At 43.3% G+C, this 24,015-nt stretch overlaps 2 protein-coding genes across 2 annotated transcripts in view; one reads left to right on the forward strand and one right to left on the reverse strand.

Annotated features, from left to right (window-relative positions):
* Window positions 1-11,982, reverse strand: part of EIF2A (eukaryotic translation initiation factor 2A) — a 36,814-nt gene extending 24,832 nt beyond the window's left edge. The window contains exons 1-2 of the mRNA XM_049785379.1: window positions 11,944-11,982; window positions 5,915-5,984 (exon numbers count right to left, since the gene is read on the reverse strand). Of these exons, the coding sequence (XP_049641336.1) occupies window positions 5,915-5,984; window positions 11,944-11,971 (98 nt within the window). The 5' untranslated portion in view covers window positions 11,972-11,982. The remainder of the gene's footprint in view (window positions 1-5,914; window positions 5,985-11,943) is intronic.
* A 184-nt stretch (window positions 11,983-12,166) lies between these two features.
* Window positions 12,167-16,748, forward strand: SERP1 (stress associated endoplasmic reticulum protein 1). The gene is made up of 3 exons (XM_049785376.1): window positions 12,167-12,547; window positions 12,753-12,828; window positions 14,892-16,748. Exons 1-3 carry the CDS (start codon window positions 12,464-12,466, stop codon window positions 14,930-14,932), a joined length of 201 nt encoding a protein of 66 aa, XP_049641333.1. The 5' UTR covers window positions 12,167-12,463; the 3' UTR covers window positions 14,933-16,748.
* Window positions 16,749-24,015: the final 7,267 nt, after the last annotated feature.

Here is a 24,015-nt window from a genome sequence, read left to right on the forward strand (position 1 = left end):
CTGCTGGGTATGGCCCAAAAATAAACAACAAAAACAAAACACAGAAATCCCGGTAATCTTAATCTTATTATTGTGTTTGTGTGTTTCTTTTTGAGCTACAACTGGCAGTGCCCAGGTGCTGCTCCAGGCAGCGGTTGGAGATTGTCCCTCTAGTATTCAATGTGATACCTGGGACTAAAGCAGCCCCTTCATGGGAAGTATCTATTCAGTCTTCTGAGCTCTAGTCAGACTCCTGAGCTAAGTCTCCTGAGCGCTTGGTCTTCGAGTCTTACTTTAAGGATTTCGAACCTGCATAAATGTTAGAAAATCATCTTTTTTTTTTTTTTTTTTTTGTTTTTTGGGCCACACCCGTTTGACGCTCAGGGGTTACTCCTGGCTATGTGCTCAGAAATCGCCCCTGGCTTGGGGGGACCATATGGGACGCCGGGGGATCGAACCGCGGTCCTTCCTTGGCTAGTGCTTGCAAGGCAGACACCTTACCTCCAGCGCCACCTACCCGGCCCCAGAAAATCATCTTGAGATGATTACAGCATATCAAAATATTGTCATCCCTAACATGCAGTGCTAATGATCACTGTAAAGTTAGAAATTGATTTTATACTAACAAATCAGTCTTAAGGTTACAGAGCCATTTCAGGTGAATGACTGGTTTTTGTTGAAAATCCCAAATTGTAAATGACTGTGGAAGTTCTCAGTTTTCAGCTCTGGGTATTAATGGGCTATATGAAAGATTTAACACATACTTTGTGAAGAATGACCCAGACCACAAGCACAACAAAATAACGGTAGACAGAAATATCCCCAAAGTGGCCAACAAGTGTCCCTGGGTATGAAGAAAGGACTTCCCAATTTATTTTTGTTTGTTTTGGGGTCAGAGTTGGCAGTGTTCAGGGCTTACTCCTGGCTCTCTGCTCAGAGGTTATGACTATGATCAGGGGACCATTATGTGCTGCTGAGGTCAGAACTTAGGCTGGCTGGCCATGTGTAAGGCAAGAACCCTACCCACTGTATGACTACTTATATGGCTCCAATAGCTGTTTTTAATTTTTATTTATTTATGTGGTGGGAATGTAGTGCCGGGATACATCTGACACTGCTCAGGACATACTACTGGCTCTGTGCTCAGGGATCACTCCTGCAGTGCTCAAAATACTATATACCGTGCCATACATAACAAAGTAGCATCTTACTTCTTGTATATCTCTGTGCTCTCCCCATAATTGTTTTTGTCTTCTTTGGTGGGGGTGTTGAGCCACACCCAGTGGTACTCTGAACTTATTCCAGGGTCTATGCTCAGGGATCACTCCTGCACTGCTCAGAGGACCAAGTGTATCGAAAACAGGGGCCCATCATGTAAGGTAAGTGCCTTCACCTATGTCTCTTTGGTGCTGTTTTTCAAAAAAATAATTTGACTGCAAGTGAAACATAAGCCTCTTATGTGATTGTAGAAACATCAATGTCATTTTCAGAGAAATTAATGTCAAAGTAATATCTAGTTTAGGGGAGTATACAAGTCAGTTCTTGGTGTCTTATTAATGCTTCAGATATTTATTCATCATGAAATCTAATCTAATGATTGTGTGCCTGGACATCTGTGTGTACAGACACACTTTACTGTTTGGATTTCATTTATCACTAGGAGATGTGTTGATAGTAACCGTCTCTAGTTGAGCATAAAAGGACTAAGAGGTTTCATAATTTGAAAGACTACTACTACTCTATAAAGCTTCTAAAGCCCTGTTGGTTTTTTTTTTTAACTTTTACATCCACGTATATTTAACATGAAGATCCCTCCTCTACTTCTGTCTCTATACATGAAAAAATTGCTCAATCTCCAACATTCCAGATGGTCCCCCAAACCTAGTAGGAGTGATTCCTGAGTGCAAAACTAGGAGTGAACCATACCACTGATTTTGACCCCAAAACAAAACAAATTAAAAACAGCTATAAATGGGGTATGTATTTCAGCAGCAGAGCACTTACATGTGTGATGTCCTGGGTTCAATCCCCAGCACCATTTAAAATATCCAGCTATAACCAAGATCCTCCAATGTCTAGTGGCACAACTTGGTTCTGAACCATAGTCTTTTTTTTTTTTTTTGCTTGTTTTTGGGTCACACCTGGTGGTGCTCAGGGGTTACTCCTGGCTCTGCACTCAGAATTGCTCCTGGCAGGCACAGGGGACCATATGGGATGCCAGGATTTGAGCCACCATCTATCCTGGATCAGCTGAGTGCAAGGCAAACACCCTACTGCTATATCTCTTAGGCTCCTGAACCATAAGTCTTAATTTTAAATTAATCCTTATTAAATTCCATTCAACTTGCTTTTTTGTTTTGGGTCACACCTGGAGGTGCTCAGGGGTTACTCCTGGCTCTATGCTTAGAAATTGCTCCTAGCAGGCATGGGGGACCATATGGGATGCTGGAATTCAAACCACCGTCTATTCTGGATTTGGCTGTGTGCAAGGCAAACACCCTATTGCTGTGCTATCTCTCCAGCTCCTCCATCCAACTTTTGACCTGTGATTCCAGCCTACTAAATTCTACTTATATCTTAATTTTTCCTTTCAAACTAACAGATTTATGTATTATATAAATCATTAAAACATCATTCTGGGGCCAGTGATAGCACAGAAATAACATGTTTGCCTTGTATGTGGCTGACTGGGGCCAACCTGGGCTCGATCCCCTGTATCCCATATGGTTCCCTGAGCCTGTCAGGAGGGATTTTTCTTTTTTGTTTGTTTTTTAGGTCACACCTGGCAGTGCTCAGGGGTTACTCCTGGCTCTCTGCTCAGAAATCGCTCCTGGCAGGCTCAGGGGACCATATGGGATGCCAGGATTCGAACTACCGACCTTCTGCGTGCAAAGCAAATGCCTTACCTCCATGCTATCTCTCCAGCCCCTGAAGTGATTTCTGAGTGCAGATCCAGAAATAACCCCTGAGCATCGCTGGGTATAGCCCCCCCCCCCCAAAAAAAAAAAACAGAAAAAACATCTTTCTGACTTATGATCCAAATTGATTATAATAATATTGAATGAGGGTAAAGGGTGAACTCAGTAATATAGTTGTAAACTCCACACGCATTACACTTGGATTTGATTCCTGGTACTGAAAACCTAAAATGTTGACTGTTGAGTGAACACTAGCAGGGCTCTGTGGTTACCAGTAAAACCCTGAAAAACCGCTAATGAAAAAAATTCATTAATCAGCTGAATTTGTAGATCTTAGCAACTTAATGAATCAACCAAAACCAGTCTCATTTCTCATAATACTTTGCTAAAAACCTTCCTTACAGTTTTATTTTGATGTATTTAGAAATTTTACCCATAAAGGAAACGAGATAAACTGGAAACAATTTGTCTTTTGTAAGTTCATTTCAATTCCAATAATCATCCTTTTTATCTGAAATGGTTATAAATGATCCTTTCAAGTGACTCATTCTAGAATTGTATTTAAGAATGGAGGCAAGCTTATTGCATTGCAGACTATGGGGTTCAACTCTTAATAGGCACTTGAGAAATGCCTATTTTGTTTTGGTACAATCTTTGCAATCAGATATCTTAAACACATAAAAACGTAGGTGTATAAGGATGTTTTCCAACTATCTCCCTGGTCCCAATATCTTTTCTTTTCTTCTGGTTTTGAGGCCAAACCTAACTATGCAAAGGGCTCACACTCCCAGAGGTGTGTGGGTACCAGGCACTGTACTGGGCATTGAGCTGCAGTCAGCCAGGCAAGGGTCTTAACCTTCCTGCTGCCCAATCCCCACACTATTTGGATTTCTTTGTTTTGTTTTGTTTTGTTTTGGGGCCACACCTAGTGAGGCTCAGGGGTTGCTTCTGGCTATGCGCTCAGAAACTACTCTTGGCTCTGGGGACCATATGGGACTCCGGGGGAATAGAACCGCGGTCTGTCCTAGGTTAGCAGTCTGTCCTAGTACATGCAAGGCAAAAGCCCTACTGCTTGCACCACTGCTCCGGCCCCAATATTTGTTTTTTGTTTTTTTTTTTAAAACTCCCCATGTAATTAAATATGCAGAACTACCCATTTAAAGTTGTGATTATGGAGCCGGAAAGACAGCACAGCGGTGGGGTGTTTGCCTTGCATGAGGCCTAACAGGGAGGGGTCCGGGTCGATTCCCGGCATCCCATTTGGTCCCCCAGCCTGCCAGGGCGATTTCTGAGTGCACTGCCAGGAGAAACCCCTGAGCACAGCCAGGTATGGACCAAAAACCAATCAATCAGTTAATAAAGTTTAAAAAAATAAGGAAGTTGTAACTAGAATCACTGTTTTCAAACCTTTCTAAAGACACATGCCATGAAGCAACTCTGTAGGAGACACCTACATCCTTTACTGATGAGGGTGATATTTCACTGGACTTGCTTCGTACCTCCTCAGAGTCACTCAACACCTCCTGAAGCAGGGGTCATTACTCAGGGAAGAGACCAGGTTCCCTCAGCACCTAGTGATCTCTGCCTCTTCAAGAGTGAAGGCCACTAGCACATTTCTGCCAGGTTCCCAGCATGCTTGCTGCAGCCACAAAGATAGCAACATGGCACTTGAATTCCACCAGAACAGACAGCTGTGGTGATAGCTTCTTTACTTCTCTTCTTCTAAACTGGGTGATGCTCAGGGTTATCCCTGCTTCTACACTCACAGATTATTGGTGGTGGTACTTAGGGGAATGCTAGGGTTCAAAACTGAGAGGCTATGTGCAATGCAAATGTCCCACCTGCTGTACTATCTTTTCAGCCCTCATCTACAAAAACAGTTCTGAGGTGCAGAAGACAGAACCTTTGGAGATACTGAACATGGACACAGGGATCCTGCTTTCTAGATAGAATAGAATCAGCGAGTCATACCCCATGTTACATTTCTTTTCAGCTCTCTGCCATGTCCTCCCAGTTCTACAGGCTTGGAAATGCACATGCCAATCAAGTACAGCCCAAATCAGTGCTCTTCACACATTAACGTGCTAACAAGTCTCTGGAGGAACTGATGACCAGAGAGCTCCTGACTCAGTGAGCTGGAGGATACAAAGGCTCTGTGGGATGCCAATACAGCTGTTATTGGCCCAGCATCCTGTGGCCAGGTGAGAGAGACTAGGCTAGTATCACACTTCTCTGACTCCAGTGAAGGTAGTTTTAAGTGTTGTGTTCTCTATCAATCCATTTGATAGTTGCAGCATCTCCCTTCTACCCCCACCTCTGGAGCCCAAGGCCTCATACATGTGACACAGGCTGCTATCACTAACCCAGCTTCAGCAGCTTTTGATGAGCATTTGCCAACCCCAGTCCCTCTAGAGTCAATAACTTTGGATTTACCCTTCCACTGTTTCTTTGGGGGAAAATTAATCTCTATCTATTTACTGTAACATATATATGTAAATCTGTTTGTTTCTATACATATTATCATTAACACATGCAGCTTTTTTTCCTCTCCTATTTTCTTTCTCTCTTTATGTTGTTCTAAGGATCAAAACAGGGTTTCGTGCAAGTCAACTATGCCACCAAACCTGGTATCTTCCTCATGTATCTTTTGTCAGTGAGATTTCACAAAGAATACAGGTGTTGGTGTAACTATCACAATCGCAAGCTTTTCCTTGTTCCCTAGGTTAAAATTCTTCCAAGTTGAATTCAATCTTATCCAATCTTATTAGCATTACTATCCAATTACTATCCAATCTTATTAGCATTGTTTCTCCCTACCACTTCCACAAGCTGGCGCTACTTTTTTCAAATCTAAAGATCATCTTTCTTGTTGAGAGTAAGATTTCCTTCTGTTAGTATTATATAACATGTTCCCTCAAATGTGCTGACGTTTCTTTTTCTTGATTGCTCAGAATACGGTGACAACAAAGTCAGAGCATTAGGTTCTCAGTGACAGAACTTGGTGAGATCAGCAGTACCTTGGAAACACGGTGCTTTCCGTAAAGTGTGGGGGTCCATTCACCATGTACAGTCCTTCTGATCCGCGAACTAAAACAAAATCAGACATTAGCCATCACTCTCTCAAAAATCAAAAAGCCTTCATTTAATCAAATCAGAAATGAAATCACAAAACATCTCACAGAACTGATCAATGTTAGAATTGCCCTTCTGGCTTGGAATCACATAACTGCTGAGTTACCAGGGAGTGCTATGCACTCATTTGTGTGTACTCTAAGTTGAAACTCACCCCAATGCTGAAAATCAAGTGCAAAAGTGACAGTGTTTGGAAGTCTTTGTGCTACAGAGTGTTTTCCCAAATTTAAAATCCAGAAATTTTAGTTGGGGAGGAAGGGACTCCCAGCACCAGAGCAGCATCTCAGTGTGGGGTCTGAGGATAGGATACACTGCAAGTAATCTTGTAGAGTCACCCCAGTGGAGGATGGAGGCCAGGACGGCCTCACCTGGCAGTGTCAGGGGCCTCCAGAATTCTACCCCATGATACTTAGAGGGACTATGCAATGCCAAGGGCATCTGTGCACCACAAATCTTGTGCACACAAGTGTTTGCAGTTTAATTCCTGAACATCAGAGTGACAGAGCAAGACTATTTCTCCTCAGGAAATCAGTCACTTGCTGTATCATGTAAGACACATGATGATTACATGATTCTGGAAAGAACAAGCCATTCTCTTCTAAACACTTGAGGGATTAGTCAGAACTGAATTATCCCTTCTAGGGAGCTATATCCCATATAGTTGTCAGATGATAGGTTTCCCCTAAATTACATAAGATGGGTTGGCCCAGTGAGGTCCCTCCCAAGGATTGACTGAGCTCATGGGCTCAGAACTCACATAGAGCACAGGACCATCACAGATTGCAGGACAGTATGAAAATGTGCTGTACAAAGAAATAACCAATGTTCTATTTCCTAAACTGCCAGCCCTCCCACAATTGTACCCCACCTCATATTTGCCTGAGATGTGAGGCAGATGCAGGAAAGAAAGAGGGAAAAGGCCATCATGTACTGCAGTAGCTGCAGGACATCAGACACCGGTGGCCTTGAGCCTTTCTATTGATTGGTTGTTCTATTCCTGCCCACAGTATTTTGCAGGGGGATGGGAGTTCCAACTTTTTGTATATTACTAAGTGATTGTTGTACCCTAGAATCCCTAAAGGGTTCAAATGGCCTTTGGCCACAATAGAGGTGACACTCAGGGAAACCAGTACAAGCTTTCCCTTTTCTAAATTTTCAGCTTCATTCTCACACCCTAAAGTAAGATTGGTTCGAAACTAAACATTGGGGTAATCCCACCATTCAGGGTAAAACAATTCCCTAATGTGATGGTATTTAAACTGGGGCCTTCTGAAGGTGACGCCTTGTGAATGGGGTTAGCACCCCCAAAAATCCTCCTCTGCATAACAGCCAAAAAACAGGCTTGCTACAATCTTCATTTTGGACTTTCTATCCTCCTGAACTGTAAGGAATGAATCTATCTCTTACAAGCCACATAGTCTCAGGGCATCTTTGCTACAGTAACCCAAGTGGACTAAGACAGTAGCAGAGAAAGACAGAGATCAACCACCACCCACCTAACCCACACTTTCCTGCAGATTATCTGATGACCCAAGTCACCAGAGGCAACACTTCACAGTTCTGTGTAAAAAGTTGGACTGATAAGGCAACTAATAGATCTACAAGTTCCCAGCTTAAATTTGTTTCTGGAGAAGCAAAACCAACTTCTCCTCAATCTATAGTAACACATTTCACAAACACTAAAATCCAAGGAATAATAGTCTTGAAGTGACAAAGTTATCCGAGAAAAATTTTGGCTACCAAAGATGACCAAATCCTTGGTTGCCAAAGATTAGAACTGGAAAGAGATTGGGACCATGACAGAGCAAAACAAGAGGAATTGGGCACAGCATGGCCTGTGGTGAGGTTCTGGGGTTGACCCCTGACATCAAAACCAAAGAATAAAGTCAGAGTAGCACAAGACACATAGTCCTGATGAAGCAGTACCACACAATGAAACCATGCAATATCATTTCTTTGTATGCCCATGCCTGCTGGTGAGACCAAATAAGGACTGGCACTTAGTCATCTGAACCACAAGAGGCAACTTCTTGGTTTTGATGTCTGTGGTTACACAAGATACTATCATTGAGAAAAGATGGGTAAGGCAGATGAACTCTAAACTGCTGGCAATTTTTTTTAAGTCTTCAATTACAGTAAAAGTAAGGAAAGTTCTTCTTTATTAACTTTTAGTAATGTTACTGAAGTAATGATGTAACATAACGTCTGTAATGCTCAGTAATGTTTTTTTTTCACAGTACGGCATGAAACTAAGGCTCTTGATGAGTTTTCAACATTGTCCCGAGTTAAATTTGCTTGGAACACTAAGAAAATGTCAAAACTAAAATTAAAAATGGAATAGACCATAATTTTTGTAGGTAGGTAAAAGTACTTATCAAGACTACTTTCTAGGCACATGATTCTCTGATTTGCCACTGACTCAAGACAACCAGACTCTTATGATGCTTAACAACAGACATGCCCTTTTTGTGGGAATCAATTCCCAAATGAATTCAGAAAAATCTCATTGAATCATTATTAGTGATGTTCATACATACAACCACTATTTAAAACAAACGACAGCACAGCCTTCTAAAGCAGCATAGATACCATAGAACATTCTGGATCCACTAATACACATTACTGGATTTAATCAGTTTGAGACTGATCAGGAGGTCTGGGTCACTCCTGATATACTCAGCTCAGCTGTTGGGATCACAAGCAGTACTGGGAGGGGAGGGGGAAATAAAGAACCAAAATTCAAGTTCAGGGACTTATGCATGCCTGGCATGAATTCCAGTTCTGAGTTATTTCCCTTATCCCTGAGTAATTGTTGTTTTGGTTTGATTTTGGGAGGCCTCCCCAAGATGCTCAGGGGTTACTCCTGGTTCTAGCACACAGAAATCACTCCTGGCAGTGATTAAGGAGTCATACAAAATGCCAGGCATTAAACCTGGGTAGAATGAGCACAAATACCCTCTGTACTATCACTCCATTCTACAACCAAGAATCTTCTTTTTTTTTGGTTTTTGAGCCATACCCAGTGACGCTCAGGGGTTACTCCTGGCTATGTGCTCAGGACTATATGGGACGTCGGGGGATCAAATCTTGGTCTGTCCTAGGTTAGCACGTGCAAGGAAATGCCCTACCACTTGCGCCACCACTCCGACCCCTCACAACCAAGAATCATGACTAATAAAATTGACTGAGTTAGCTGCAAATTATTCACAATCCTACAATCCCAAAACCTACATTCAAAATAATACTTTAGAAGTTAAAATATCTATAATTGACTAAAATACCTAAGAATATTTACTATTTGAGGGAGAGGTAGGAATTCCCAAGTAGTGTTTGGGAGATGTGGGCCCCCGCCAGCAATTCTTAGCCAACTGGGCCATCAGTACTTGCAAGGGCCCAAAGATGCAAATTCTTTCTGGCCCTTCAATACCAAGAATACCCAGGAGGTGTTTGGGAGCATCACCACACCCTGAATTGCTCAGGGGTCTATGTAGTATCAGGGGTCAACACGAGGCCTAACCACTCTACAATCTCTTGGCCCTATTTATTGTGTCTTTAGCTTTGGGTTGGTGGAACTGAACCCAGATCTCCTGCTTGCAATGCATGCACTCTCTCTTATTTCCCAGACCCTATGAAGATTAAGAACTGAGTTCTCTAGAAAAAAAAATAGACCATGGAGTTGAATGAATGCAATCCTGCCTCTGCCAATTTGCAATATGAACCTGACCATTCATCCTCTCAGCCCTCTATGAATGAAATTATAAGGGTACACTGACTAGGGGGGTTAATTACTGGGTGGAGAACCCCAGAGACATTCCCAATAACACCCAGCCAATGGAGTCCAATGGTTCATGCTAGGGCCAAGAATATGGGCCCAGAGCCACCAAGGCCACACCTGGAGGTCCTTGGCGGTCTTTAACTCAATCAGACAGGTACTTTGATCCCTGTGTTAGCTTCTGGTCCCCTAACTAAATAACTAAATTATAAGGGACGAGGTAGTAACTCAGTCATAAAGTACTTGCCTTGTGTGTGTGAGGACATGGGTTCACATCCAGCCCAACCACAAACACAAACTGGGTTAATCTTTTTTATCTTTGTGAGTTTGTGTGTGTATCACACCCAACAGCATTCAGGACATAATTCCTGCTCTATGCTCAAGGATAATTCCTGGTGGGGTTTCAGGGGCCATATGGAATGCTAGATATCAAATCCAGGTCAGCACCTTACCTACTAAACTATTGCACCTAATTTTCCATTTCTGTAAAGTCCTTGATTTAAACACTGTAAGAAAGATTTGTTAATCTTAAGTGATCCAGTAGTTGCTTGGGGACTATATGCAGTACATGAGCTAGAACTCAATAGAATTGCTCTGTATAAAGCAAGTGTCTAAACTCTATTTCTGGCCATAAATTAAGCCTTTTAAACAGTATCTGCTTTTCATATAGCTAAAAAAGTGTCATGTCTGACGAAGTGAACTTTGGTAGCCAAACTAAATCTCAGTGAGCTTTGTGCCAAGAAGAAAAGTGGAGGTTCTGAGGAGTATTTCTGCAATAGAACAGATCTAGGGCCTTGCAAGCAAAATAGATGCTCTATCAACTGAACCAGATCTCCAGGCAGAGTTGTTAACATGTAAAAAATCTGAAAAAGGCCAAAAAAGTGCAAGAGCTTCCCAGAAAGGGGCCAATTTCCAAACATTTACTTTTTTCCTGCCATGTGAGTCATTTATTGTAACTGGGTCTTCCTAAACAAGGACACAGAAATTATTCTCAAGACTAAAGTTGAAGACTAACCTTCTCCCAACACCCTATCTCTGTAGAGGCTTCAACATCTCCACGGGCCATTGCCGCTGTGTGTGTGTGTGTGTGTCTGTGGTAGCTTTAGAGCTGCTAAACGTCGCTGGTAGGTTATACCACCTCTAGGATGTTTCCCTGCCACCTTCACAGGCCTCTTTGACACTAGGGAATCTCCACTCTGCACCCTATTTATTTAGCCCTCCAAGCATCCTGAAGGGACGGAGTAGGGGGGAATCTGGGATCACCTTAACTTAGTGGGTAGTATTATAACTCTTTTGTTTTGTTTGTTTTTGGGTCACACCCTGCAACGCTCAGGGGTTACTCCTGGCTATAGAGCTCAGAAATCACTCCAGGCAGGCTCGGGGGACCATATGAGATGTTGGGATTCGAACCACTGTCCTTCTGCATGCAAGGCAAACGCCTTACCTCCATGTTGTCTCTCCGTCCCATATAGCTATCTTTTTTTGTTTGTTTGTTTTGGTTTTGGTTTTTGGCTTACACCCTTGCAGCGCTCAGGAGTTCCTTCTGGCTCTATGCTCAGAAGTTGCTCCTGGCAGCTTGGGGGACCATATGGGATGCAGGGATTTGAACCACCATTCTTCTGCATGCAAGGCAAACGCCTTACCTCCATGCTATCTCTCCAACCCCCCCCCCACCTTTTATTTGTGTATGATAGATTCTGATTCTGCAGACTGGATTCTACGTGTGCCTTTCCTCCGGGGTTGCTGTTTAATTAACTTCAGGCTGTCAGTCACCATGGCTCGCCATAAGGAATTGGGCGTAGCAGCACCAGCATGGCAGAGGCAGGATCAAACTCCAAGATCCTCTTTCTTAGCTCCTCATCTCCCTTCCTCCCAAGCCGCATCACTGGAGGCGGCGGAAGAATGACGGATGGGCAACAGGGCGGGGGCCTGAGCAGGCCCAGAGACGGAAGCCTCACTTCCGACTGCCACGCTACACCCCGAAACCCAAAAGGCCGCCAGCTTCCTTTCTAAGAAACGGCGATCCAGACTCCCCTGCTCTTCGAGAAATCCTCGGGACGTCGGCATAAAAAAAAAAAAAAAAAAAAAAAAAAGTGAATCAACTCTAAAGGGAGTAGACGCTTTGGCTCATTCACAACTCACCTGTCAAAAGCGGCGTGGACGGCGCCATCTTGTCCCGGAAAGAAAAACTTAGGTCAAAGGTCAGAGTTCACGAGGGCCGAACCCGGCCCCTACACGTCGCCCTTTGGCGTGGACGAGGAGGGAGATTGCTTCCGGGGTCGCGCGTCTCGGGGCTTCCTCGCTTCCGGTGGACGGCCGCCGCGGCCGACTGCGCCTGCGTAGCGCCATAGTGGGCGGAGTCGAGCCCGGGCCTGGGCGGACGGAGTGCAGGCTTCCGCGCGGGGCGGACCCCGCTCCGTGCTGACGTTGGCAGCCGAACCCCGAAGGAGTTGAAGGCGACGGGCGGCTGCGCGATCCGCGGCTGGCGTTGCGTGGCGTGGCGTGGCGTTGCATTGCATTGCGTTCCGCTGCGTTTCCTTCCTCTTCCTTGCACGGCTCCGGCCCCTCGCCCCGGCTGCCCAGGCCGCGGCCCCAGCAAGTCGGTCGGTGAGTCGGTCGGTGAGTCCGGGCCCGGGCGTCGGGCAGGTGGGACCCCGCGAAGATGGTCGCCAAGCAGCGGATCCGCATGGCCAACGAGAAGCACAGCAAGAACATCACCCAGCGCGGCAACGTCGCCAAGACCTCGGTAACAACAACAACAACAGAAATAAACAAAAGACGGGGGGGCCTCCCTGGATCCCCCCAAAACTCTGGGCCGGTTTGGGGGGGAAAGTACCCAGAGTCGGCTCTGCTGGTGCATCACTCTGGGTGGCAGCTGCTGGTTAGGGTTGTTGGGGGGCAGGCTGGGCTGTTGCATTCATCCGCAGGGACACCCCCTTTCCTTTCTGCAGAGGAACGCCCCCGAAGAGAAGGCGTCGGTGGGACCCTGGCTGTTGGCCCTCTTCATCTTCGTGGTGTGCGGCTCTGGTAAGTGTCTTGGGGTTCCCCTCTGTGGGTGTCTGGGTGGGGGACGAGTTGGCGATGACGTGGTGGCCTCTCAGCACCGGTCCTAGTTTAGCCCACCTGCCGTCAGAGCGCCCCATTTCACTGGCAGCAGCCCCCCCGCCCCCCAGATTGCTCGTCCTACTTAGGCACAGAAGGTGGTGCTCCAGAAACTTCTCCCAGGTTGGTTTATTTCTTTGGTTTTTGGGTCATACCCGGCAGAGCTCAGGAGTTACCCCTGGCAGTCTCTCGGCGGACCATATGGGATGCTGGGATTCGAACTACTGTCCTTCTGCATGCAAGGCAAACACCCTACCTGCGTGCTATCTCTCCGGCCCCCTGATTTATTTCTTTATTTGCGTTCGTAAGAGAGGAGAAAAAAGGAGGTCAGGGGCCCTGGGAGTGGTCAGCTAGGATGAAATTTTAGATCTCTATCCCCAGCCCTTTCCTAATCCCCTTCACAAACACACACACACACAGACGAAGAATTTTACAATTACACTCCCAGCCAACCTTCCCTAACCCCCAACACACACACACACACACACACACACACACACACACACACACACACACACACACACACACTCGGTTTCGATGTCAAAATTGGGTTTGTTTTACAATTACACTCCCAACCAACCTTCCCTAACCCCCAACACACACACACACACACACACACACACACACACACACACACACACACACACACAGTTTCGATGTCAAAATTGGGTTTGTTTTCCCAAGTGAAGCTCCTGCCGCTAATTGATTTCATGCTAGAATGGACCAGAAATGAAGGTGTGAGACTAAGGGTTTTAGATGACTAAATGTTTGACATATGGTAGATCATCGGGCTAGCTGCTTTTGGCTTCTAATTGGCTCAGCAAAGGGATCACACATACCTTTCCTCTATTATCTAATATGCAAGCTGTTAATTTTGGAAGTCAGTGTTCTGTTTCCCCTGTTCTGATACTGCGAGGTCCCTGAGGTTTCTGTTAGACATTTCACTTTGCCTGTCTCATACGCTTCCCAATTGGAAGTCTTCCTGATAAGCAGCTTAGAGCCAAGTCATTTATATAACCTAAAGATGATTAAATTTCAGCTGTGTGAGAATGAGGAAACATGTATATATTACAAGCCAGGCTTCAGAGCACTTGCTTAGGGATAAGCAAAAGAAGTCCATGCTAGAAAAAACCCGTTTGCTCTGGTGCTGTGTTCTAAAATGATTATTGGGGGCTGAAGAGAGAGTATGAGGGTAATGTAGCAACATATGGCAGACCCTGAGTTCAATCCCAGCACCCAACATCCCAAATGTGGTTCTAAAAGAGAAAAAAAAAAATCCAAAACCACAAGATTGCTGCTTGCAAGCTTTCTTGGACACTAAGAAAATTCAGGGAAGCTTAGATTTTTAAAACAGAACTTAATGGATGGAGCCGGAGCAGTGGTGCTAGAGTAAGGCATCTGCCTTGCAAGTGCTAGCCTAGGATAGATCGTGGTTCAGTCCCCCAACGTCCCATCTGATTCCCCCAACCCTGGAGCAATTTCTGAGCACATAGCCAGGAGTTAACCCCTGAGTGTCACCGGGTGTGGCCCAAAAACAAAAAAGACGAACTTAATGGAATCAAAGATAGTTCAATGGCCTGAGCATTTGCTTTGCATGTAGTAAGCTCTGGCAGGTGTGATCAAATCAGGTGGACATTTCATTATTTTATTAGGTTAGACCTGTTTTCACTTATGAAGCATTTGAAGTGAGTGGTAGAATACTCTTGGGTTTGTGAATATATACATATATATTTTGTTTCGGGGCTATACCTGGCAATGCAAAAGAGATATTCCTGGCTCTATACTCAGGGATCATTCCTGACGGTGCTCAGGTGACCATATGGGATGCCAGAGATTGAACCCAGTGGGCTATGTACAAAGCAAGCACTCTGTCTGCTATCCTATTGCGTCAGCCTCAGTTCGTGAATATCTTCATATTTGTGGTAGCCAGACCGACGTTACTCTAAAACAAGTTTTAACGTGTGCCCTTTTTTTTTTTCTCTTTCCAGCAATTTTCCAGATTATTCAAAGTATCAGGATGGGCATGTGAAGTGACTGACTTTAAGATGTTTCCATTCTCCTGTGAATTTTAACTTGAACTCATTCCTGATGTTTGATACCCTGGTTCAAAACAATTCAGTAAAGCATCCTGCCTCAGAATGACTTTTCTGATCATCCTTCATGTGTCATTCCAAGGTTTCTTCTCAAGTCATTCCAACTTTTCTAGACCATGCCACAGTGCCTTGCAAAAGCACCACATGAATAAAGCAATAAAATGTGTTAAGTTACAGTAGTGGACCCTACTTATTCAGTCAGTAAAGAGTTAAAAAATTTTAGATGTGATTAAAAAAAAAGTATACAGCCTAGAGAATTAAATCTGCATGTGGACAGGGTCTGGAATTTGCTAACTATATGAGTACAGTTAGTGCGACATAAAATCTGGAACCTGCAGTTCTTTATAGCTAGGCACTTATTGTTCTCTCTCGAATTGAAAGCACACTCTTGTAGGGTCATGTAACTTAACAGTCCAGTAATAAGGTGCTTCTAAGCAGAACAGCTGTGCTGTTTGCCTAGTTCTCTCATAATCTTTAGCACCTAAAACATGTTAAAAGCTTCCAAATGCCTAATATAAGGGTAGATGCTTCTAGCCACACTATGTATTTTAATAATATCATTTCTATTACACTACCTTGGATTTTGCATGAATGAAAATACTAACCCAAGATGCCATGAGAAAACTTCATTTTGCGAGTTGGTCACTTCCAGTTTTACTGAAAACCACCACCGTGGAGTAAAGTCACCAGAGGTTTGTAATCTCACTGATTTCACCAGAAAGACTTTCATCAATCACAGGGGTATTATACTATGCTTAAAAAAAAAATTGCCTCAGAAGGACATAGAATCATTGTCCAGTGTGCCATATTAATAGTACATATAACATGTTAATAGTACTTTTTTACTACCGAAGAGGCACATCAGAATAAAAAGTTAAATTTCAGAAGTGCTTTTCCTGGATGTATGGTCGAAATTTTTTTGGGTACTATCTGGAGCTAGCTCAATGGATTTCCAGCAAAGGGTTAGTCTCGAGTCTTCCCTCTGTGGTTTGGTTTTTAGTTTGTGATGTATCAAACTAATTTTACTCAAGGTGAGGGTGTGCAACAAGGCAGGTTTTGAGTTTTCTGGTACTGTTGAAAACTACCAAGTATTGGCTAAACTATATATACTTTGCCATAACTTGAACCAAGCTTCAGAGCTGTCTATGTATTAATTAATTGGTCAGAAAGCTGCTTATTTGCTTTGATGATTGCCTCAGGATATCTCTTTTACAATAAGCTGTTTTTAAGAGGAAGAGAAGGGAAATACCTACCTAAACAGTACGAACCTCAGAGTTTGCGATACCCCTAGCACAGGGATCTGAGGGAGAGAAGTGAAGGGCTTTCTGAAGTTGGATTGCTTTGGAATAGGATCAGCTGTCCTTAGGCCAGTCGGTTTTTGCATTGTTCACTCAGAAAGTCAACCCTGTGTTTCCTTCTTCCACACGAATGTGTTGCTGAACTGATTCTATTTTCTCTTTAAAAATGAAAGTTAACTTTGAAATTCATAGCAGGTGCCTTATTCTTTGCGTTTTGAGTCAAATCATTCCATATTGATTTCCCTTGGTTTACTATAGACAATTAGCTTTAAAAAATGTATGATGTCTTTATTAACTTGGATGTTAAAGTTGCATTCCCTTTGTAATTCATGTGTAATTTACCAATTGAATGCATTTTATATTAAGAATGGATTATGGATTATGCATGTTTGGGTCAATGAAAGCTGTGTCTGATTTATCCTTTAAAAATAAAGTTCCCTGAATATTTGCTATATTCCCTGAATATATTCCTTCTAATAGAATTTTTGGGGGCTGGAGGTACAGATCGGCCACTTGCCTGGCATGTGGCCAACTCTCACTTGCTCCTGGCACCACATCTGAGCACTGCCAGGGTAGCTCAAGCACCAATAGGTGTGGCCCCAAGCCTCCATTGCCAAAGATTTTAGTGCTGGGGAGTCAGCTCCAAGGACTCATACAAGGCCTGGATTCTGTCCTTTCATCAAGTGGTTCTCCCAGGCAACTGAAAGTACTGAACACCAAGCTAGGAATAGCTCCCAAAATAAACAAAAAAAAATTTATTCTAAGGAGTACGTACCTACGTGTACTCTAGTCGACAAGTGGTTTTATGAAATATCTGCCACTTTAAGATCTATTAAAGTATTTGAGTTAAAAAGAAATATGTGTGAGAAGCATAGATTTAAAGGGTTTAGAATGGGGAAATAGCAATAAAAATATGCAACAAGAACCATTATTTGAGAATCTTGTTCCAGGATAAGCACACTTCTTCCCATTTGGATTCTACATTTAAAATTAAACAGCATCTGAGAATAAATATTGGGGTTGACTACTTACTCTTAATCTTTGTAACTTCGCTGTGCTATTTCAAGGGCTGTCAGTTTGTTTCTGTTGGGTTGTATATGTTGCTCCAAATTTTGAGTAGGTTTCCAAAATAAGTAAAGAGAGGATGAGCTGATAATGAGCTTTGATATTAAAGAAAAGTTACTTGTTTTTTCTCAGCTGAGGTTACAGGCGTTTTATTAGCAAAACTGGCCATGTGTTGAATTATGTTCTTGGTCACAGAAGGAGAGTCATCAGTAATGTACTTTAGATTAACATCTGTAAAATTGAGGACATCATCAAAATTCTCATTTCGAAAGTGTCCTGGTTTTGATTTGCCTTTATTGACTAAGTTTTAGCTCATTTTTTGGACTTCCTGCTCTACATGCAAATCATAGCTTTTAACATAGCTTTTAACAGCAGATTCTATATCACTCCCTCAAAATCCTTCCTCTTCAAGTCCCACTCATACTGCTATTACTGCTTTATCTTCATGTTGAATTGGGGGTGTTGAAGTGGCCTAATTTGGAAAGACCATTAATGAGAATACCTTCAGAAAAGGCTAGAATAGAAGCTCAAAGAGAAACACCTGGACTACCAGTTCATATGGAGTAGGATCACAAAGGCTGGAGCTAGGTTATTGCTTGGCATACGGTGGGTCCTGCTTCAGCCCAGCTTCAACCCCACCTCACAAGATTCCCTAGGAGTGACCCCTGACTGGATGGGGTTTCATAGTGTTGCATCCAAGGCACCTGAGATTTCAACTACCTACTTCAATTGGGGAAAAAAAACATTTAGTCTGAATCTTGAGCAAGTATGTTTCCAGATCTGAAGACTCTGGATAGTGTCTGCTCTGGAGTAACTAGCCTCATAATAGTTTTCAAATATTTCAAAATAAAGGGAAGCCAAGGAAATAGCATGTCTGCTCTCAAAAGAGCCATTTGAGGTAGAATATAGAAACTCAGTTATGATTTTTGACTGTCCAATAAAAGCCGTACCCACATCAAAGCACTTCTGTTTCCACTAGCTCTTTACTTCTGTTTTAAAGACAGTTCTTTTTCTCCTTTTTCTGGTTTTTGGGCCACATCTGGCAGCACTCAGGGATTACTCCTGGCTCTGCACTCAGAAATCACTCCTGGCAGGCTCAGGGGACTGTATGGGATGCCAGGAATCAAACCCTGGTCCTTCCTGTTTCAATTGTATGCAAGGCAAATGCCCTACCTCTGTTTTAGCACTCTGGCCCTGTTAAGGACAGTTCTTTTTTGGGGGGAGGGGTAGGGGATTCACACCCCGCATTGGTTGGGTTACTCCTAGCTGTGTGCTCAGAAATAGCTCCTGGCTTGGGGGAACATGAAATGCCAGGGATCGAACCCACGTCAGTCCTGGGTCAGCTGTGTACAAGGCAAATGCCCTATCACTGTACTACCACTCTAGCCCCTAAGGACAGTTCTTAAATTATTGTGTGACCAATTCAAGAAAGAAAAAAAAAACTTGTCCTGTTTTGGATGTAAATTTTTTTTCTTTGGTTTTTTTGGGTCACACCCAGCAATGCTCAGGGGTTACTCCTGGTTCTCTCAGAAATCGCTCCTGGTAGGCTAGGGGGACCATATGGGTTGCTGGGATTTGAACCACCATCCTTCTACATGCAAGGCAAACACCTTACCTCCATGCTTTCTGCTCCCTGGATGTAATTTTTTTAAAAAGGAATTTAAATGACAAATTTACTTTTGGTGTTTCCTGTAGAGCACAGGAATAACATCAAATCAGTAATGCTATCTGTTGTGACATGCAAGAGTACATTTTAAAGCTATCTTGGTATTACTTTATTGTTGATTTGTAATGCTGAAAAAAATTGGGGGGCCATACCCAAAGGTGTCCAGGTTCACTTTTGAAGATGTTGGAGGTAAAACTAAAGATGGGCCACATGCAGGGCAAGTTTCTTAATCCCCTTACTATCTCTCAGCACCCCCTTCACAATGCTGTTATCTTTCTTTTTTTTTTTTTTTTTTTGGTTTTTGGGCCACACCCATTTGACGCTCAGGGGTTACTCCTGGCTATGTGCTCAGAAATTGCCCCTGGCTTGGGGGACCATATGGGACGCCGGGGGATCGAACCGCGGTCTGTTCCTTGGTAGCGCTTACAAGGCAGACACCTTATCTCTAGCGCCACCTTCCCGGCCCCTGTTATCTTTCTTTTTAATTGGTTCTTTACTCACACCCTCTCAGAGACTAGGTTCAGTCTGAAACTTGACACACAAGAGAGGAACTCAATGACCATATCAGTGGTGTGATAAAGTGAAAAAGACAAGAATTTGCCTCTCTTAGAGGAATTGTAAAAATCAGAAGATGGAGCATAAAATCTTCGTGTTTTTGATAGAACTAAATTATACTAAACTTTTCTTTTTTTTAATTTTTTTAATTTTTTTTTTTTTATTTTTGGTTTTTGGGCCACACCCGGCTGTGCTCAGGGGTTACTCCTGGCTGTCTGTTCAGAAATAGCTCCTGGCAGGCACGAGGGACCATATAGGACACCGGGATTCGAACCAACCACCTTTGGTCCTGAATCGGCTGCTTGCAAGGCAAACGCCGCTGTGCTATCTCTCCGGGCCCATACTAAACTTTTCTAATCTGGGCAGCCTCCAGGTAGTATCTGGGCTTGGCACTATGATCCATTCTAGCTTGGAAAGAAATTAGCCCAGGAGAAGCTGGGTATTTACAAACCTATCAAGTCTTATTTGTCTTCCGTCATGATTGAGAACTAACTGTTCACTGTGAGTGTCATTGAGAAAATCAAAAAGGGCTCACCCCACCAGTCCAGCTAGTTCTGAGCAGTCGAACCACCTTTGTCTAATTAGAGCAGACAGGTAGGCCCCGTGAAAGAGGATTGGCAGTACTCCCTCCCACAACCCCAGCGGCTCTGTACCCCAAACCAGACCTGATCCCCTTCGTGATCCTCTTCACAAAGACATGATTAACAAACCAGATCTCATTTAGATCCATCCTGGGACACTCCAAAGCTCTCCTGGGGCAAATGCCAGCCCACAGCCATGTAAGACCTCCTCCAAACCCTCAGTTTCTGGCACACGGGAATGAGGGGAAAATTTGGAGGACCCCCCCCCCCCAGGACCTGTTAGTTTAGTTTTCTGCCCCATTATGCAACTGGAGCTTCAAAGGCCAGAATATATGTCAGACTTAAAACTGAGATTACAGTTCTCAGCAGAAGTCAAGCTCAGAGACAAGCATTGAAAGTACCCAAGCAAATGCTGGATGTCACACCTGCTGTGGTCACTGGTGGAGCTAGCGTGTGGGTTGAAAAATCTCATATCACTCTGGCTGGACGAGGAAAGCATGGATAAGGTCAAGGCCAATCTCTCTCTTTTGTAAACATCATGTTAAAGTCCCTCCAGGCTGCCCATGACGAGCAGGGAAGGCAGTTCAGTGACGTTTAATGCCTTGTGTAAGTGGTTTAATTTGGTTCATTCGTTGTGGCCCTGGACATCTCTTAGAAAAACAAGATCTCAGGAGAAATGAGTTTCACCCCACCCAAGACCCACAGAGTCAGAAGGAGCTTTTTACATAGGGATACAAATAAAAAACTTCCAGATGGTTCAGAACAGCTCTGAGTTTTCCTTCTGGCTCAGTTCAACTAGTGCCCTTTCCTTAAGACACCCATTGACCTCACCACCATGACCACTACTGAAGAGAAACACAGTTCAATCTCAATGCAACTGTGAAGAAACCCAAGTGATGGTAAAGGCTCTTGAGCTAACCGAATATATTCGGCAAATAAAGCTGTACTCATTGGAACTACAAAATACAAAACAAAATAAAACAAGTCCCCAACATACACACACACACACACACACACACACACACACACACACACACACACACACAGAGAGAGAGAAAACTGCAGAGAGAAAAAGGGACCCAGTCTGTTGAAAACCAAGCCTAGTCTTCGGCACCACCTATAAATCCTACTAGGAGTGACCCCTGAGCACTGCTGGATGTGGCCAAAAACACCCCCCCCCCAAAAAAAAAAAAGAAAAGAAAGACAAAAAAAAAAGGCAAGGCCAAAAGGCTTAAATTCCTGCTAAAAGAGAAAAATAGTTTGATGCAATGAAATTTGACTTGACACTATGACTGGTGTCAAAAATAACTCAGATTTCCAGGAAAGTTTCAAAGACAGAAGGAAAAGTTTTCTGAGATGATCGCCTGACGTAAATAACTAACACTCATCAAAACCAGAGAATTAATATTGGAGCTTTACTATTAACTAAATTCAGAAGATTTGGATTTCACTACTTTTTCCACTAAAGTCTTTTTTGGAAGTTTGGGGGCCTTTGAGTTATTCTCAGTAGTATGCAGTGCTACACCTACCACTATGCTCAGGGGACAGTATAGTGTTGAGTCCATGGCTTCAAGGTAGGGAACTACCTTCACTGCTCAACCTTCCTTTTTTGACCTTGGGCTCCAATCCAAACTTCTCGGTGCTATTTAACCTTCGCTTTTCTTTCTTCCTTTTTTCTTCAAGTGTCTCTACTGTGCCCAATATAAAAACGAGATACTTTGAATTTTTAAGCATTTTAATCTTTAAGAAATGTCAAGAAGGGCCCGGAGAGATAGCACAGCGGTGTTTGCCTTGCAAGCAGCCGATGCAGGACCAAAGGTGGTTGGTTCGAATCCCGGTGTCCCATATGGTCCCCCGTGCCTGCCAGGAGCTATTTCTGAGCAGACAGCCAGGAGTAACCCCTGAGCAACGCCGGGTGTGACCCCCAAAAAAACAAGAAACAAAAAAAGAAATGTCAAGAAGATACAAAATAACCTAATATGTCTACATGCCAACATCAATGTGCCATTGCTGGCAGTTTTTTTCCCCTGATTTGCCTTAAATATATTTAAAATGTAAATGCTTCCAAAAATATCCCTCACCATTTTTTGAGATCTGGGTATGTTGCTGAGAGACATTTTTGCCTTTTTGACTACAAAAATATAAATCCATCCACAATGCAGTTGAACAGTGGGGCCCTTTATGAAGAAGGCACGTGGCTGTCTGTGGACTGAATGATGCTGACTGACCTTCCTATCTCCCCGCACTGTTTGCAGTCAACTAGTGTCTCTGTTAGATATGTAGAGTAGTGCACAGGCAAATGCAGTGTGGTGAAGTCACTAATTACTCGTCAAAAAAATGCTTGAGAAATTACATTTCCACCTTCAACCTAAGAGTTCTTATTTCCTCATTTAAATTGATTTTTTAATTGCTTTGGGGGATGCACATCTAGGACTGCTCAGTACTTACTTTTGGTTCTGCACTCAGGATTCACTCCTAGAAGGGCTCTGGGATCTGGGATGCTGAAAATAGAACCTGGCAATATGCAACACAATTGCCCTACTCACTGTACTATCTCTCCTACCTCCCCTTTGTGGATTATTTTTTTTTAATTACAAATTTTATCTTTTTATTTGAGTGGCTTTGTTATTTTTTTGTCTCAGTCTATTTTGCTTCAGGAATTTGCTTCCATTTTATTCATTATCTAATTTATTGACTTTTTCCCCCTTAATTTTTAAGCTACACCTGGTGATATTCAGGGGTTACTCCTGGCTCTGCACTGAGGAATCATTCCTGGCAGGTTCAGGGGACCACATAGGGTACCGGGGATCAAATCTGGTCAGTCATGTACAGTACAATTGCTATATCTGCTGTACTCTCTGTCTGGTCCCTAACTTATTAACTTGTAGCCATAACATCCTCTTATTATTTTTTATATCTGAAAGGCAAATAATAATGTTTCTCTTAGACCTGAAACTTCTACATTTTTCTTGACTATCTAGAACTGGAAAAAGGTATTGTTGTTTTCAAAGAACTACTAACTGTGGCTTTTTACATTTTAATGTTTTCTATCCTCAATTGCTTTTATTCTTAGCCCTCTTGGATTCTCAGTTTGCCTATCTGAACATGGCACCTCAGTTTGAGGAGAGATCTGGGGTAAAAGGGATGAGACCCCAGTATTCCTAGTGTGTCAAATCACCACAGAGCTGTGCTCTTCAAACAGGTGTAGAGTCCAACATGGGATCCCTGTATTCATGCCTGTACCCATAAGAGTGCAGCTCCTGTTTTTCTGAGTTGAGAATTTCAATGCAGCAGCTATTGCTCTCACACAGTTTAAGAGGGTTCTAGAGAATCAAGTTTCTTCATCTAATATTTGACATAAATATTAGAATTTTATTCTATTATTTATTCCAACCTAGATAATTGAATTTCCTCTGTGGGAGTTGGGGAGAATTGGGTCCACACCCAGCTGTGCTCAGGGATCACTCCTGGTAGACTTTTGGGGTCCATTTGTGGTGTGGGGGATTGAACTAGGATTGGCTGCACATAGGACAAGTGCCGAACCACTGAGCATACTATCTGGCACGCATCGTATTTTTATTTTTTTGTTTTTTGGGTCACATCTGGCAGCACTCTGGGGTTACTTCTGGCTCTATGCTCAGAAATTTCTCCTGGCAGGCTCAGGGGACCATATGGGATGCCGGGATTCGAACCACTGTCCTTCTGCATGCAAGGCAAATGCTCTACCTCCATGCTATCTTTCTGCCCCGCATCTTATTTTTTTTTAACATCATAATATTTTAAGAGATAGTCACCTTAATTTTTATTTTTGGTTTTGGGCCACACACCTGGTGGTGCTCAGAAATTGCTCTTGG

The sequence above is a fragment of the Suncus etruscus genome, chromosome 13 (assembly GCF_024139225.1).
Source record: "Suncus etruscus isolate mSunEtr1 chromosome 13, mSunEtr1.pri.cur, whole genome shotgun sequence".
Lineage (NCBI taxonomy): Eukaryota > Metazoa > Chordata > Mammalia > Eulipotyphla > Soricidae > Suncus > Suncus etruscus.